At 46.1% G+C, this 17,654-nt stretch overlaps 1 protein-coding gene across 1 annotated transcript in view; it reads right to left on the bottom strand.

Moving 5' to 3' along the window:
- LOC130380927 (inactive dipeptidyl peptidase 10-like) overlaps window positions 1-17,654 on the bottom strand; it is a 206,091-nt gene that overhangs the window by 51,326 nt on the left and 137,111 nt on the right. Inside the window, exons 21-22 of the mRNA XM_056588357.1 lie at window positions 13,937-14,002; window positions 13,479-13,533 (exon numbers count right to left, since the gene is read on the bottom strand). Coding sequence (XP_056444332.1) covers window positions 13,479-13,533; window positions 13,937-14,002 — 121 coding nt within the window. The remainder of the gene's footprint in view (window positions 1-13,478; window positions 13,534-13,936; window positions 14,003-17,654) is intronic.

Genomic DNA, 17,654 nt, shown 5'->3' with positions numbered 1-17,654 from the left:
ACGATCAGGTAGTGATAAATGATGGAAGGCTAACTAGGTATGATATTCTGAGAAACACATGTAGTCAAATAGATTTATCAATTGCTTCTTCAAATTTAGCTAGAACTGGTGAATGGGATGTAATGGACAAATACACTCTTGGAAGCGATCATTATCCAATTATTTGTAAGTTTGGTAGGGATTTGAGGAGAGAAGTGGAAGAGAGGGTTCCTAGGTATAATTTTTCTAAAACTAAATGGGATAAGTTCCAGGAGAAGAACGAGTATAATAAGTCTAAACATAAAGAACACCTAAACAGGTAAACATAGGTTTGTTGTCATCCTCTTGATTTTTCCTCGGCCACAGCAATAAACCATCGAATCTGAACAAAAAACAAAATAACACAACAGCTCAGTTTCTAAAATATATATTTTTTGGTGCAAAATAATAGCCTATTAAATGGTAGTGTCCTCACCTGTTTAATGTGATTTCTGTTTCTGAACATCACTGCTGAGCTTTTCTATGTCGGGGCTGTAGGACGTGACCTTCATCTTAACGCAGGATTGCAGGCTGACATCTGTGAGGCGTGAGCGATATTTTGATTTGACAAAGTTCATGTTAGAAAATATTTGCTCGCATAAGTATGTGGATCCAAAGATGGACAGGACTCCAAAGGCATACTTCTTGATGTTGTGATAAGTTTCGGGAATTGCATTCCATGTCTCAAACACAAGTTTGTCGGGTTTGGGAAGGTTTTCTATTTCGCTCCATTTGTGTTCTCGAGCGAGAATAGCCTTCTGACGGGCGACGTCTTCGAGATCAGCTGTCAGACTTTTGAACTTGGACACCCATACCTCTTTGTCAGCTATGTCAGCCAGTTCAATTTCAAGATCGGGTTGACTCACGAAAGTGAATGCTGACATGTTCAGCATGGACGGGTCGATGTCCAGGGGTGTGACGGGGAAGGATAATGTGCTTTTTTCCTTTCTGAACTCACTGAATCTTTGTCCAAATGCAGTTTGCATTGCAATGATCGTGTGCTGCAAGTACTCACAATTGATGTTGTTGTGTGACGTTTTGAACTCTCTCAGGGAGGGGAAGTGAGAGAACGTACCTTTCTCCACATCTCTGGCAAACACTGTCATCTTGCGCTCGAACGCCAAAACATACTCCAGCAGCTGAAGGGCAGGGCTTCCTTTTCCCTGGAGACTTCAGTTCAGCATGTTAAGGTGACCTGTCATATCCACCATGAAGTGCAGCTTTTCCAGCCAATCTGGGTGTTCCAGTTCTGGATAGGTGAGGCCCTTACTTTCCAGGAAAGTTTTCACTTGTTCCAGACAAGCCGCAAACCGTTTAAGCACTTCTCCCCTGGACAGCCACCGGACTTTGTTATGCAGCAGGAGATCCGAATATGCGCTGTCGACAGGAGATGCAACTCCGCCTCCGCCTCACTAGAATGAGGCGGGGGGTGAAAAGCCTTAAGCACAATATCTCTCGACCGGAAAGAACTATCAATGTTCTTAGGGAGGAACGCAGGATTAGGTCTGAGCAGCGCAAAGGAGCTGTCCTCGTTAAGCAACAAGCAGCTCGGGCTGACAGACAGAGCGGTCAGCTCACAGGCCCGCTTGGCAGAAACCAAAGCCAATAAGAGTGCAGTTTAACGGACAGGGCATCCACAGGGGCCTGAGACAGAGGCTCGAAAGGGTCCCTGGACAACCCGCGCATTACGGTGGGGAGATCCCAGCGAGGTGTATGCACGCGCGAAACAGGCCTAACCCGTCTAGCCCCACGCAAGAACCTCTTGACGAGTGGATGGCTGAAGATCGGCCCACCATCACAGCCCGCATGGCCAGCCGAATAGACCTTGATAGTGGAGAAAGCCAAACCTTTCTCCAATAAGTGCTGTAGAAACGCAAGCACGCTTCCCACCTCGCAATGGGATGGGACAGCGTGGTTCCTGTCACACCAATCAGAGAAAGCCCACCACTTCGCCGCATAGAGGGAAGAAGTAGAAGGCGCACGAGCACCCTGAATAGCGTTGATAACCGCTTCAGGCAAACCTTTGCCCTGCATGATCAACCTCTCCGGAGCCAGACCAATAAGACCACCGTCCCGATACATCGGGTTGGTGGTGCACCGTCCCGTGGGCCTGTGAAAACGCATCCGGCCTTAACGGTATCGGCCATGGCGCCGTCCGTGAGAGCGCCGCCTGCTCTGGAAACCACAGAGAAGAGCGGTTCTCAGGAGCCACTATAATCAGGGACGATCTCTCCTGTCTGACCCGTTCCAGAAGAGGAAGGATCAGCTGGAGCGGAGGAAACGCATACAAGAGAACCCGTGGCCAAAGTGTGTGCGCCAACGCATCCACCCCCAACGGGGGAAGATCCCGAGGGTCGAGAGAGAACCACCACCTGCAGTGTGTGTTCTCCCTGCACGCGAACAGGTCCACCCGAGCCGTCCCGAACCTCTGCCAGATCAGTAGAGAATGGAACCCCACAGGGGACCCCACAGATCAGACAATGTCGGGATGCAACCGCCACTCGTCGCGGCGGGGAACGCCGCGAGATATGAGGTCCGCCCCAAAGTTCTGGGAGCCCGCGATATGCAGGGCTCTCAGACTGACGAGATACTGATGAGCCCAAAGCCAGAGCTCGAGCCTTTTGGTTGAGAGCAGAGGAGCGCACTCCCCCCAGTTTGTTTATGTACGCCGCCGCCGACACACTGTCTGTCTTGATCAGAACGTGGCGGCCACGCACCAGGTGAAAGTAATGCAACAGCACTTTCCTCACAGCAACGAGTCCCAGCACATTTATGTGGACTGTAGGTGGCGTGCGCCTCTCGCCTCCCACGAGTGAGAGAGGCACGTTTCTCCACAACCCTTCAACGAGGCGTCCGTGAAGACCACTACGTAGGACGTCACTCTGCCCAGGGGAACACCCCTGAGAAGGGTGGGGGGGGTTTCCCCAATATTCCAGGACTGGTGACACCGAACGGGGTAGGAGGAGCACCCTGAGCTTGTGTCGCACGGGGTCCAACCGTTGGCGAGCAAACCACCGCTGGAGTCTGCGCATAGAGCAGACCCAGGGGAACCAAGGGATGGGCGGCTGCCATCAGCCCTAACAGGCGCATAATGGACAGCGCGGTCACGTTTCTGAGAAAGCGAGAGAGCGCCAACAGGATGGCGTCTTGCCGAGGAGGCGAGAGCATCGCTGTCATGGCGGCTGAGTCTAGGCAAAGCCCCAAGTAGACTATCTGCCGTCCGGGGAGCAGGAAGCTTTAGCCGAATGGCAGGCACTGGTACACGTACGCCACCACCATAAAGGCAAAACGGAGAAACCTCCTGTGCGCCTGCCGAACAGGGACGTGGAAGTAAGAATCCTTGAGATCCAGGGATGTGAACCAGTCGCCCTCTCTCACACATCGGAGCAGCGCTCTGATAGTGAGCAATCCGAATTTCCTCGCGGCAACGAACACGCGAAGATCCAGAATAGGTCTCATCTCCCTTGACTTTCTGGAAACCAGGAAGCGGTAGTAAAACCCTTGATGTGACTCGTGGGGGAGATCGACAGTGATGGCCCCCTTCTCCAAGAGACGGGCCACCTCTGCTGCCAGAGCCGTGCTTGCCACCGTATCCCGTAGCCTGGTCTCCACCAACCCCATAAAGGGTGGGGAATGTATGGGATTACCCCGTCTCAACGTGTTGTCCAACCACGATGGTAGAACGCACCGCTCTAGCCAACACGCATAGCGGACGGAGAGAGGGTGAGCCGACTGCTGAAGAACGCTGTCCAGGAATAACTTGTTTTCCTCGGCCCCTACTGCCTCCACACAGTGTGTGGATCAAGGGGGGCATCCCATGAAACGGAGGAGGCTCAGCGAGCGTGGAAGACGTCACAGAACTAGTCGCTGTACAAACAACGAGCTGTCTAGACGCCACACTCGTGTCCGCTGAACAGGCAACGAGCCATCTAGCCGTAGCACTCATGACCGTGCGTTGTCCGCTGGCTGTAACCACAGCGCGCAGACCCGTCTTCTTGCCTTCCACAGACTGTAGAAGGGAGGTAGAGGGGATCATGTGGGTAACTAGGAAACTAGTACAAGCGTCCTTATCCACGGGCTCGTTTAATGAGTCTCCAGCCCGCCCACAAAGCTCAAAGTGACGCCGCTTCTTAGAAGCAGCTGAACCAGAGGTTATGTAAACACGCCGTCCGGCCTTCACCCTACAGCCATCTGTCTGAGGGCGGGGGAAGAGGTAATTTAAAGGAATTAGGGAGTATTTACTGCCGTTCGGTCGAACGATCTTTCTTTTCTTTATTGGTAAAATACGAAAAAGTGGGAGCAATTTTGCAAAACTTTTGGCCCCGCGGCACTGCTCTCCCCGGCTTGCGGCGGCGGCTGCTGCTGCGGCATCGGGGTTGGAGGCGGCCCCCTGGAGCGCTGGAACCGGACTGGACCCCGCTTCCTCCCGGCCTGCTGGTGGGAGTAGCCTGTGAGAATCGCCCCGAACCGGGAACGATTCTCACGGACGGCCTGCTGGTGAGCGAGCACCTCCGAGAACCGGGGCCCAAATAGTCCATCCGGAGCTAATGGGCCTTGGACGAGGCTGGCCCGCTCTCGCTCCGGAACCGTGGTGTGAGAGAGCCATATGGCCTTCTGGATCATTGTGGCCCACGCCATATGCCGGCCGGCCGAAACGGCTACCGGCTGGCACAGTTGAAGGATGGCGCTGGAGAGGCGGGAAACCGCCAGCCATCTCGCTGCCTCCTCCGGGCCGTAAGCATCCCTGCCAGCCAACAAGGAGACCAGGGCAGAAGAGGGCAGGGCGGCGTTGTTGACCGCCGCCGCAGACTGCGAGGCACAGACAAACACCCTGTCCGTCAGGCCGGCAATCTGCCTCTGGAGGCGGTCGGGGGGCAGCGGCTTCTCGTTAGGACGCCATCCGGCGCCCGGACAGAGAAGCGCTGCCAGGGAAGACTCCAGGCGAGGGATCCTGAGTATCAGCCCACCCTTCCACGTTGGTGAAGTCAGTGAAGGCCCTCTAAGGGGCCTTCAGAGTAGAGGGGTCCCCAACCGCAGCGGTGAAAAGGTGCTGATCCGGTGGGAAAAGGGGGCACTGGGTAACCCGCCGGGATGAAGACAGGGTGCGAAAACACTCACCCTGCATGTCATCCGACATGGGGGCGAGTGGCGGGGCTGGCATAGGGATGCCCTTGATGGCCGCCTCCTCACCCATGATCTTGCCGAAGAGATCGGCCATCCGGCGCGGTCTCTCCCTCAGGACGATAGTGGCTTCGGTGGAAGCCCCGGAGCGGGAGAACTCGGACGCAGAGCCAGGAAAGACATCGTCCAAGGAGGCGACGTCGTCAACCTCGAAGCGTCGGCGTCCTGGGCGTCCGGAACTTGGGCCCCGAAGTTGTTGATGGCCTCAGCGGGATCCACCGGCGGGGAGAAAATGAGGTGCCTGGAGAGGAGCCCCTCTTCAGGCAGCGCGCGGCAGGCGGCGCAGGCACCCAAGGCAGCCGCGGCGTGTTCAGCGCCGAGGCTCCTGAAACACGCCCGGTGTCCGTCACCCGGAGCCAGGGAGGCGGGACAGGAGGCGCACTGAGGCCCTGAAAAGGGCCCGCCAGCTCTTACAGGAGCGCTCTCCAGTGGCCCTGAAAAGGGCCGTTGGTCTGTGGCCTCGCCCACGCCGCCGCCACCGGTCTCTGTGTTGGAGTCCGATCTGGAAGTCATCTTCGTTTTCCGTTGATCAGTACAAAGGCTTAAAGAAAAGGGAGTATGGGCGGCGGTTTGCGCCGCCTTATATACACGGTGCCGTGGGAATGTGGGCGGTGCCCACGTTGATTGGTGCCTAGTTGAACATTTTCAGTATGTGCGAGCACGCGCACGGGACAAGCCCATAAGACGAAGCCTAGACGGCGTAGCCTACATGAAATAGAACTGTTGTTTGCGGGAGGAGTTGGTCGCTTGAGAGTGCCGTGAGTTGCGCACGCAGGGAGATGAGACGGAGAGGAACGCATGTGCTTAAGTTCCGAGCCAGAACAAGCCACTGTGCTATTCCTTTAGTCAGATAACCGAACGCAGATACAAACAGATGAACCGGCAGAGAACCGTCAGAGCGACGCAGTTCTCTTGTGAAAATACTTTCGGTGAGTTTAACCGTGGTCTGACTCATCAACGTGTGAAACTAAACATATGCTAACGGCTAGCGCCGCTAATTAAGCCTGTCTATGTGAGGGTTTGTAAGGAATGCGGTTTCTACACAACATAGTTGACTAGTTCTGTACACTTTATGAGAGAAATATAGGTTATATTGATGTTAAAGAGGCTGTGTACATTTCGAAGTGCATTGAGGGTTATTTTGTTGAATTGTGTGATGTACTAAAAAGAGGGTTTTCCCTTCTTTACCGTTAGTTGTCTCGCGCTGCCACGCGGGCGCCGTTTTGATGCTGCGGGAGGGCCACAGCAAGTCATTTAACCTTTGGTAAGAGAAATGCCTCATTGATATTTTGGTTTCTCTTGTTGGTTTATGAATGTTTCCACTGGTAAAGAGTTTCATGCAACATGTATAACGAGGACCTTTGAATGTAGAATTAAATGTATAGATTTATTCTGACTGTGTTGAATGAGTAATTTGAATGCAGGTTTTTGAATATTATTCTGACTGTGTTATACAGGTCAGGTGTTTTCTTTTGATGCTTGATTGATTCCACACTGACCGATCCCGTCCAAAGATGGCAAGCTACCATTGAACCAGGATCCACTGAGATATTTGAAATTCTTTGGACCGGTTGTGAGTTATTGACTGAGGGGTAGGATCTGCACGGCCACTACTATTCCGCATATCGTGCGAGAATCCAACACGGAACAATCACCACAACTAATTACAATTATTACAATCCCGGGTTACATTTTCTATTATTCTCTTTTACTTCCTACTTGGGCCCAAGGTTATGTCATTTATGTGATTTATGTGATTTATAAAGTATAAGGTCATGTTTGTTTTGTACTGTTTAAAGAAAGAACTTTTGAATAATAAGTCGTCAAACGAAACTGTGTTATCTATGATTATCCATCTTGCTCCAGTAGTCGAACCTAGTAATCTGGCCCAGAATATTGTTGTATAAAGAATTCTTAATCTGCTAATCCAAAAAGGTTTTACACTTGCCCTAATTAATAATGTGGTGGAGGGTGGGTGTCTGCCTAAAGAATGGAAACATGCTGTAATTATTCCAATTGTAAAACCTGACAAGCCAGCAGATAGCCCTAGTTCCCACAGACCAATTACCTGGACTTCTGTCTTGTGCAAAATTATGGAACGCATGATAATGGATAGACTTGTGGATAAACTGGAGAAAGGTGTTTTTTTTCTGTGACTCATCAGAGTGGATTTAGGCAGGGAAGGTCGACAATGGATGCTGTTTTAAGTTTGGACATGGACATAAAGAAAGCTATGGCAAATAAGGAAGCAGTAGTAGCGGTCTTTCGGGATATTGAAAAAGCATATGACATGCTTTGGAAGGAAGGGTTACAAATTGCACTATATGATGCTGGAATCAGAGGGAGAATGTTTAACTGGATCATGCATTTTTTATGTAACCGGTCAATTCAAGTGAGGATTGGAAATTAACTATCAGATGAGTTTGAGGTGGATATAATATATTGAGGTGGATATTTTTAATATAATAGTGAATGGCATGTTTAGTAGAGTGGGGAGAGGATGGGGCTATCTGGAAGCGAGGGAGGAACCTCCACTACCTGTTTAATCAAATTCAAGGTGCTTTGGAGAAAGTGACTGAGTGGGCCAATGACTGGGGTTCTAAAATTATTTCTACAGATAAAACTAAGTGTATGGTGTTTGGAAATAAGAAAAAGATGTCATCACAGACAATTCAATTGTGCAACAACAATCTTGAGAAAGTCAAGTATTTTAAGTTTCTAGGAATGTGGTTGGATGAAAGAATGACAGGGAAAAGGCATATTGAGATGGTAGCTTTGAAGTGTGGGGAAATAATTAATGTCCTTAGGTGTGTGGCTGGTTCAGACTGGGGGGCTGATAGAGAATCAATGATGATGACTTACACAGCAATGATAAGATCAGCAATTGATTATGGATGTATGGTTTATGGATCATCCGCTTTTTCAGTGTGAAATAAATTAGACATAGTCCAAGCAAAAGCCTTAAGAGTTTGCTGTGGAGCATTCTGTACAACTCCAATAGCAGCATTACTAATAGAAATGGGTGAGATTCCGCTAAAACTAAGAAGACAAACTTGGCTTGAAATACCTTATGAAGCTCAAAGGACAAAGTGAAGTGTTACCAACAAAAGACCTCCTGAGAGTGAGTTTATGGGAATAAGAACAACTAAAACTAGCTTTGCAGAAAATCTTAAATCTTTGGCTCAGGAAATTGGCATTGGGGATGTTAGTGTTTGTCCTCCAGTGTGTCGCTCAGTTGCTCCGACATGGCTGTTCCAGATCCCAGTGTTGACCTAAAGTTTATGAGTATAAGCAAATCAAGGATCTCAGAGGGTGTAGTAAAAGGGATAGAAGTCTAGCAGTAACAAGTATGGGGAGACCATCTACTCATTTACACTGATGGGTCAAAGGAGCATGAGAGTGGTAAAGTAGCAGTGGGTATTAGCATTCCTGAAATAGGGTACAGAATAGGATAGAGAATCTCAGATCACATGTCAGTTTTCACAGCAGAGATGGTGGCAGTCCTATGGGCCTTACGATGGGTGGAGGATAATAAACAGGGGTATTCAATAATATGTAGCGAATCAGCTGCAGCTTTAATTTCAATAAAAGAAGGAAAATCCAAGTCCAGACCAGATTTAATTGTGGAAATACTACAGTCTATGTTCAGAATTTACAAGACGGGGATAGAGGTGGGGTTTCTCTGGGTGCCGGCTCATGTGGGTGTGAAATGGAACGACGAGGCGGATGAGGAGGTAAAGAAGGCGGTGTAGGAGGAAACAGTACAAATTCATTTGCAATATGGGGCGCCCAAGTACATGGAAAAAATAAACAGGGCTCTAAAAGAAAGGTGGCAAAAATCTTGGGAGAAGGAAAGGAAGGGAAGGGCGTACTTTTCAATACAGGAAAATGTAAATAAAGATAGGTGCACTTTTAGGTGCATAAGAAAAGATGATGTAGCAATCGCAAGACTGAGGCTTCGACACTGTGGGCTGAGGAGTGGGCTGGCTCTGATTGGCAAACACCCAGATAGCAGGTGTGAGTGTGGAGAAAGAGAGACCGTAAAACATGTAGTTCTCCAGTGTGGGCGCTATTCCAAGCAAAGGAGGACTCTGTATAGGAGGCTTGGATCAGCTGGGGAATCAGTTTTTAATCAGCGCACCCTTTTAAATCTGGATTCAGTGGATAAAACAAAGGAATTGATGGACTACCTTCACATCATTGGAATAAATAAAAGGATTTCAATTTTAGGAGGAAATATCAAACAGTGGGGGGCAGCAATACGCCATAGCTGCGTCAAGCCTGCCTAAATAAAAGAAGAAGACGGTCCCTAAGCTTGCGGCTGAAAGCCGACAGCTCATATGGGGCTTTCACACCAAAAAGAACCAAGAGCCAGTTCCGGGCTGGTGCTAGGGCCAGTTCCAAACAGGTCCAGCCTTATCCCAGTTATGAACCAGTTGGTTTCACACCGGCCAGAGCCAGCCATGGAATCGGCGAGAGCAACGTCATGACGTCACTGCAAACGTCTCCGCTTTCCCAGCAACCCTCGTGCCTTGCCGGAACTGTACAATAATAAGAAGAACCCTCGCCCCAGTTTCAAACACAACAACAACAATTCGTCTTCACTTCAATCCGTGTGTGGTTCGTTCTTTGAATATTCAGATTCAAAACCGAATCAGAAAAAAACAAAAAACGACACTGTTAATTGTTTTTTTTGATTTTGTTTTAAATCGGTAAACCATAAATCTGTGAATGGTTAAAACTAACCATACACGGATTCACGTCCATTGTTTACTTCGGTGTTTTAAAAATGCCGGTCTTCGTTGGTCTTCCTGTTTATGAAGGTAAGGATAACCCCGCCCCCAGCCCCCGGCATAAAAGCAGTTCTAGTTCTAGCCCAGCTCAATCCTGGGGCTGGAGTTGAACCGGTTTTTAGAGGCCGGAGCCGGTTCTCTAGAAGTGTGAAACCAAAACACTGGTCCTAGCTCCGAACTAGCCCGGAACGGGCTCAGATTTTGCGGCGGTGTGAAAGGCCCAATAGAAGCCAATGCAATTCACCGTTCTCCAAAGACAGTTCGTTTGGATGAAAACAAGGTTGTAGCTGGTTCTCTAGGTTACTACATTTAGCTAGATGGGTAATTTGTGTCGCAGCGATGTTTCACTGATGATCTATTTAACCGAAAACTCTAAATCTGCCAATTTCTTTCCAACTTGACGGAAGTAGATAAAATACCAGCCACTCGCAAGCCAACATCCGACAGGAAAACATTTTTCCATTACCTGAACAAGTGTTCTACTGACATGGAATCAAAGCTCAAAATAATTTTCGAGTCCTCCCTGGATCATGTGTCCACCACCGCGGACATTTGGTCCGCCAACAACAAAAGTTACTTAGGAATGACGGTGCACTGGATAAACAGCATTACTTTAAAACTTGAGAAGGCTTCTCTTGTCTGCATGAGGCTGAAAGGAAGACACACTTACGTTGTCATAGCTTGCGAAATAAATCAGGTTCATTCAGCCTTTGGACCACATAAAGTAACAGCATGTGTCGCCGCCACTCAAGTACATTTCTGTTTTAATTGTATGGGATTAAGTGACCTTTTTATATTTTTCGTTTCCCAAATGCTACTGATTGACCTCACCATAGCCTACTTTATCCTCTTTGTGGATTTTACAGTGAGGCATTTCTTTGTGCAGACAGGGATATTGTTCTTTCATATGGTTTTATATGCTATTGTGTATAGAGATATACAATACACACTAGGTGATGATGGGGCTATGATGTTTGTCCATGTATCTACAGTAAATTAAGAAACGGGAAAGTAAAGTAATAAGTAGTGAAGTTACTTTTCAAACGCAGTAACTAGCAAAGTAATCTCATTACAATTTACAGAAGTAACTAGTCATAACTAATTACTTTTTTTGAGTAACTACCCCAACACTGCATGTCTGAGTATGGGTGGCCCATTGGGAAACAAACCCCTTACCCTGGCACTGGTAATACCTTGCTCTTTCAGTTATTCAACAGAGTTTTGGCTTCTTCTATGCATTCACATGGGCGGCATGTGGCTCAGGAGGTAGAGAGGGTTGGCTGGTTACTGGAAGGTTGCTAGTTCGAATGTCGAGGTATCCCTGAGCAAGACGCGTCACCCTAACGGATACTGACGAGCTGGCTGTCGCCCTGCATGTTTGACTCGGTCTGGAATGTGTGCAGGAATGGGTGGTATTGCATGTTAGGCGATATTATAAAGCCCTTCGGGTGGCCGATGGTTAGAAAAGCGCAATATAAATGCCGTTCATTTACCATTTGCTTAAAGGTGCCATGGCATGAAAATCTCACTTCATGAGGTTTTCATAAATATAAATATGAGTTCCCCTAGCCTGCCTATGGTCCCCCAGTGGCTAAAACTTGCGTTCGGTGTAAAACGAGCAATAGGTATTCTGCTCGCCTTTGAAAAAACGGAGGCTCAAGCGCGCTGATTTGGAATGTGGTTTCTTATGTCGTCACATTGCAGTAAGCTCCTCCCCTTACTCTGCCTGACCCGCCCAGAGACTTTGGCCCGCCAATGAGACACGACCGTGCGAGCGTCCCCACATGTGTGTTTGTGTGTGAATACACACACTGTAACGCAAGTGTTTCTTGTCGGTTCTTTGACGTCTCTTGTATTTCCACAACGAGACTAGTGGGGGTTATCTCAGCCATGGTTGAGAAGGAATTGGGGGAAAGGAACTTTGGCTTTGACTCCCTGAAGTACACGAACTGCGACATGCCACCGGTTGCCGCGAGGCACCACCGCCGCGAAGCACCACCGCCCGGCAGCAGGCAGCGCGCGGTTCAGTCTATTTCAGATTGATGTGAAAGTGGAAGAACCAGAGACGTCGCAGTACCCGACGAAGTCGTTTGTGATTCATAATATCGTCTGGAGGCGCACACAGCTTTTGGCCATGATAATATGTATTATATGATATCGATATCTATGTATTATATGATATTATTAAGATATAGAGCTCCAGGACTGTAACGCAAGTGTTGTACACTTCCTTTATGTGAATAACCGTTCTGCTTTTGGACGCATAACACGTCGGACTCTCGTCTCTGGTATTTCTACAACGAGACTCGTAATGGGGGTTATCTCAGCCATGGTTGAGAATGAATTGGGGGAAAGGAACTTTGGCTTTGACTCCCTCAAGACTCCCTTTGCCGCGAATGTCTCCCGCTTGAGCCCCGCTTCCCGCTGCCGAGGGACCACCGCCTCGGCGCTGCAGGAGGCGGAGGTGCCTAAGCGCTGCCCAGCAACAATCCCTTTCTCCTCCATGTCGCGGTTCAGTCTACTTCCGATTGATGTGGACGTGGAAGAACCAGGAACGTCGGAGAACCCAACGCGGTCATTTGAGATTCATAATATCGGCTCACACAGCTTTTGGCCGTGATAATATATATTATAGGATATAGATAGCTATGTAGGCTATAGGATATTATTTAGATATAGAGCTCCAGGACTCCCGTGTGTTCTAGAATATTTACAGAACACGGCTAAAGGCTGTGTGCGCCTCGCCATTGCGATACATCAACTGTAAACAGAGCGCCTGGTACCGTGGCTGCAAGCTGCTCAGGGCCACACCCCCACCCTCCTCCTTGACCCCCTCGCTCCTCCTCATTTGCATTATAGCTACAGACACCAAAACAGCGCATTTGGGGGAAGCTCAATGTGCAACTGGCTCGGAGTGGCTGTAATATCTACATTAAAGCACACTAATATCTAATATCTACATTAAAGCATCCATAAAATAGCATGTCATGGCACCATTAATTACGGTAATTGCTCAGAATCAACAAATACACGTTATCTTCCTCTGATGAGGGATTTTAGATTTTATTTGAAGTGAACTATCTTGTAACTATATGATGAACCGTCTTTTTGAACGCCAATATTGACTTGAAAATGTGAAGAATAAAAAACAGAATGGAGAAAGTAGTCCCTTGGGTTAGAAAAAAACAACAGCAATATTTATTGCAATGATGCAATTCCTCCTCCTCCTGGATTGTCTGCAGCTGGCCTACAGATTGTACAGATGTAGGCCTACAGGTGTAAACAGATGTTTTATTACCATTATTATTTATTATTGTGATCTATTGCTGCTGCTTATTTTTTATGTATTTTTACTTATCTTCATTTACTTTATCTTGTATTGTTGATGGGATGTGGCTTTTGAAGAACCAAGCGTAATAATTTTACTTTTGTTTAGTTGTATAATAAGATGTATCAAAGTAACTCTGATTCTGATTCGAGGCCTACCTGGCCGTAGATTCCCACGCGTCTTCGGTCGATGTAGGGCAGTTTCCCAAGATATCTGAAACACAAAGCAGCCGACACACTCGATACCTTGTGATGTTAGGCTCACTCAGAGATCGATCACATTAATAACGGTCTACGTTTGCTCTACGTTTCACGTTACCGGAAAAACAATAGGACAGAAGGGGATTGAATTCCTATGTTTGTGCTCGTGTGTTTACATGAGTGCTTGTGTGTGTGTGTGTGTGTGTGTGTGTGTGTGTGTGTGTGTGCGCTTGTGTCTATGCACTTGTTTGTGTGTGCTAGTTTGTGTGCGTGCTTTTGTGTGTGTGCATGTGTCTATATGTGCATTTGTCTTTGTTTGTGTGTGTCTATATGTGGATTTGTGTGTGTGTGTGTGTGTGTGTGTGTGTGTGTGTGTGTGTGTGTGTGTGTGTGTGTGTGTGTGTGTGTGTCCTTACTCTAGTGCAGCCAGCTGGTCCTGTACATCAACTGTTCCCAGCTTCTGATGGATCTGATGCAGTAATCTGTTGAAAATGCTTAGATTAGCATAGCATAGTTTAGCCTAGTTTATCTAAATTAAGATAGATTTGTCATATCTTATCTAATTTTATCTTAAATTATCCTCTTATCTGAGTTGAGCTTAGTTGAGGGTAGCAGATTGTAGGAGATTACTGGCTAGGTATTAAAGGTGTGATTTTATGGGAGTGTGAATAGCCATTTCAAGCTGTTTGAAAATCTGCCCTTTTTCCATAGATGTATGATCTATGATGTACGCAACATTTGCTGCAGTCCACTGGGTAGGCTGGTCGACTGACCTATCCAGCATTCATCTAGGTCAGGCATGTCCAAAGTCCGGCCCACGGGCCAATCTTGGCACAGGGTTATATTTTATATGGCCCGCGGGTCCCTTACGAAAATGTATTATTTATGGCCCGCCAGCTCGCCACCGTTGCAAATTCTCATTTCACCACATGGTGAACCCCATGAACCTGACCCCTCCCCACCACAGGTAAGCTAATAAGGGTTAGCAGGAGCATGGACGTATTTCTACATTCATGGCTGCCGTAACTAAAAAGCGGAAGGTCGATAAAGAGGACCGTCGCTTCCAGTAGCGATGGAAATTAGAATATTTCTTCACTGAAAGCAGAAACAATTGCATTTGCCTTATTTGTAAACAGAGTGTCGCCGTTGCAAAAGAATTCAATGTGAAGAGACACTATCAGACAACCCATGCTAATGCATACAACAGGTTCACAGGAAGCGACCGTGCAGAAAAAGTAAAGCAGCTTGAAGCCGGTTTAGCTTCCCAGCAGCGGCTCTTCACCCGGGCTCGGGACTCCGTAGAAAACAGCACCAATGCCAGCTATGAAGTGGTGATGCTAATCGCTAAACACAGGAAGCCTTTTACAGAGGGCGAGTTTGTCAAAGACTGTGTCATGAAGATGGTGGATAACATTTGCCCTGAAAAGCAGCAGGGTTTGCTAATATGTGTCTTGCGCACAACACCGTGGCCCGCATAATTGAAGAATTATCAGCGGACGTTAAGAGGCAAGTGGGTGACAGGGGGGTGAGTTTTGACTTTTTTTCTTTAGCCTGTGATTAAAGCACAGACGCGTCTGACACTGCCCAGTTACCTATTTTTTTGCGAGGAGTGGATTTATTTGACTCTGTCTGTTCAGCTGTTGATTACTTTAAACTGCCTTGGAGTAAGGTTAGCGGCATTGTTACCGATGGCACACCCGCTTTGGCTGGGGAACACAGGGGCTTATCAAAACTGATTTGTGACAAAGTCAGCGAACAGGGCGGCAACGCTGTTAAACTACACTGCATAATTCACCAACGGGTCCTCTGCGCTAAATGTCTGAAATGTGAACATGTTATGCAACCGGTGGTATAGACGATTAACTTCATTCGCTCCAAGTCGCTGCACCACCTTCAATTTCAGCGGTTCCTACTCGACATGGATGCGGAATATGGAGACGTTATCTATCACACCGACGTGAGATGGCTCATCCGCGGGTCAGCGCTGCAGTGCTTTTTCTCTCTCAGAAGAGAAATTTGAACATTTTTGGCTGAAAAGGGAAAACCAATGCAAGAACTGTCGGATCCTGTCTGGCTTGCAGATTTGGCTTTCTTAGTCGACATCACAAAGCATTTGAATGTGCTCAACATAAGTCTGCAAGGGAAAGACACAGTGGTGTGCCAGCTGTTTCCACACATCAAGGCCTTTGGAAGCAAGTTCCAGCTTTTCCAAAGACACCTGTCACAGAGGGAGCCCAGCACCGCACATTTCCCTGCGCTGCGCGAGGTCATGGACAGTTTTCCACCGGGGAATATCGGCGCATCTCTCTCTGCAGAGTTCAACGGGCGGTTTTGGGACTTTTATGGCATGGAAAAGGATATTTCACTTTTCTCATCTCCCTTCTTCTTAAGTAAAGTTCACGAAGTTAATTATCAGAATCTAGAGAACAAAATCAAACAGGATCTGAACAGGTGGAAAACTATACCGAACTCTCTTTTTAGTAGAGTAGACACAATTAAAATGATGGTACTTCCACAATTCCTTTTCCTTTTTCAGAACCTGCCAACATCAATTCCTTCTCAAAGTTTTAAAAGATGGAATGGCATAATAAGTAACTAATTTTATCTGGAATAACAAGGAAAAGGGTCAAATTCAAAACATTAATAAAATCGAAAGAACATGGTGGACTAGCACTTCCAGACCTCTAAACCTATTTTCATGCCACACAAATAAATAACATAATGAAATGGACTAATGATAATATTAAAGTAAAGTGGCTTCCGATAGAAAAGGAACAAACTCACATTCATTGATAGAAAATATATGACACAACTGAAAGGACAAAATAGATGGATTAACAATACTTTATGTACTTGGAAACAAATTTGTAAAAAACATGATATAAATAAGGAATTATTCTATCTTAGAGAAATGGCATGGGATCCAGATTTCAAACCAAACAAAATGGACAATGTCTTAAAAGTCTGGTCCTTAAAAGGACTACAAATATATTCACAAATAATAACCAAGTATGAAGTAAATCCCTTTGATGTTATTTTAAAGAAATATTATCTAGTCCAGTCAAATTTCTACAAATATTTACAACTTAGAAACTATATAAAAACCTTTCAAAAAAGAGCAGGCATTCATGAGCAGCATCCCTTAGTACAATTTATGATTAAAAACTATAATATTGACATCAAGAATACACTTTCTAAAATATATAAAATACTACAAGAAAACAATGAAACACAAGACACTGTGGCATTGAAGTGGAACTTAGAATTAGAGGGACAGTTAAAAGAAGAGGACTGGGAAAACATTTATGGAAAAATACATAAAACAACAAACTAGGTTTTGGAGGGAGTACGCATGGAAAATATACACAAGATTCTTTATCACACCAAAAATACAATCAAAGTTTAAGACATCAAACTCATCAGAGTGTTGGAGAAACTGTGGGGAAAATAATGCAGACCATTCACATGTTTTCTACTTTTGCCCATCACTAAATACCTTCTGGAAACTGATTACAAATTCTATTTCGAATATTTTCCAAATTAACCAGGTACCTGAACCAAAATGCTTTATTCTAGGTGTAACACCGGATGAACTCATATCAGAAAGAGACAAATACTTATTTAGGATACTTAGGATAGCAGCAATGAAACAAATAACAAGGAACTGGCTAAAACCTACTCCACCATCTTTTAAAAACTGGAAGTCAAATATAAATAATATTTTAGAAATGGAAAGAATAACCTATATAACTAGAAATCTAGAAATTGAGTTTTTGAAACGATGTAATAAATGGTTAACATATATGGATTATAATTAAACTATTATTATTAATATTCTGAAGATAGTCGTGAAGAGCTGGAATAGTTAACTTGTGTATGTATATACTGTATGTGTTTTTTATTTTATTATTATTATTATTATTATTATTATCTTTTTTTATATGTAGTATATGTGTACTGATACATATGTTTGTATGTAGGCCTATGCATGCATGTGTGGATGTACATGTATATGTGTGTAGGTGTATGTATATATGTATATATTTATATATATATATGTATATGTATGTGTATGTGTATATATATATATATTATTTATCATTATTGTATTGATTTGTTGTTTTGTTTATTTAT

This window comes from Gadus chalcogrammus, chromosome 4, assembly GCF_026213295.1.
Source record: "Gadus chalcogrammus isolate NIFS_2021 chromosome 4, NIFS_Gcha_1.0, whole genome shotgun sequence".
NCBI lineage: Eukaryota > Metazoa > Chordata > Actinopteri > Gadiformes > Gadidae > Gadus > Gadus chalcogrammus.
The sequence above is the reverse complement of the archived record's forward strand: the minus strand, read 5'-3'. Positions and strand labels throughout refer to the sequence as shown.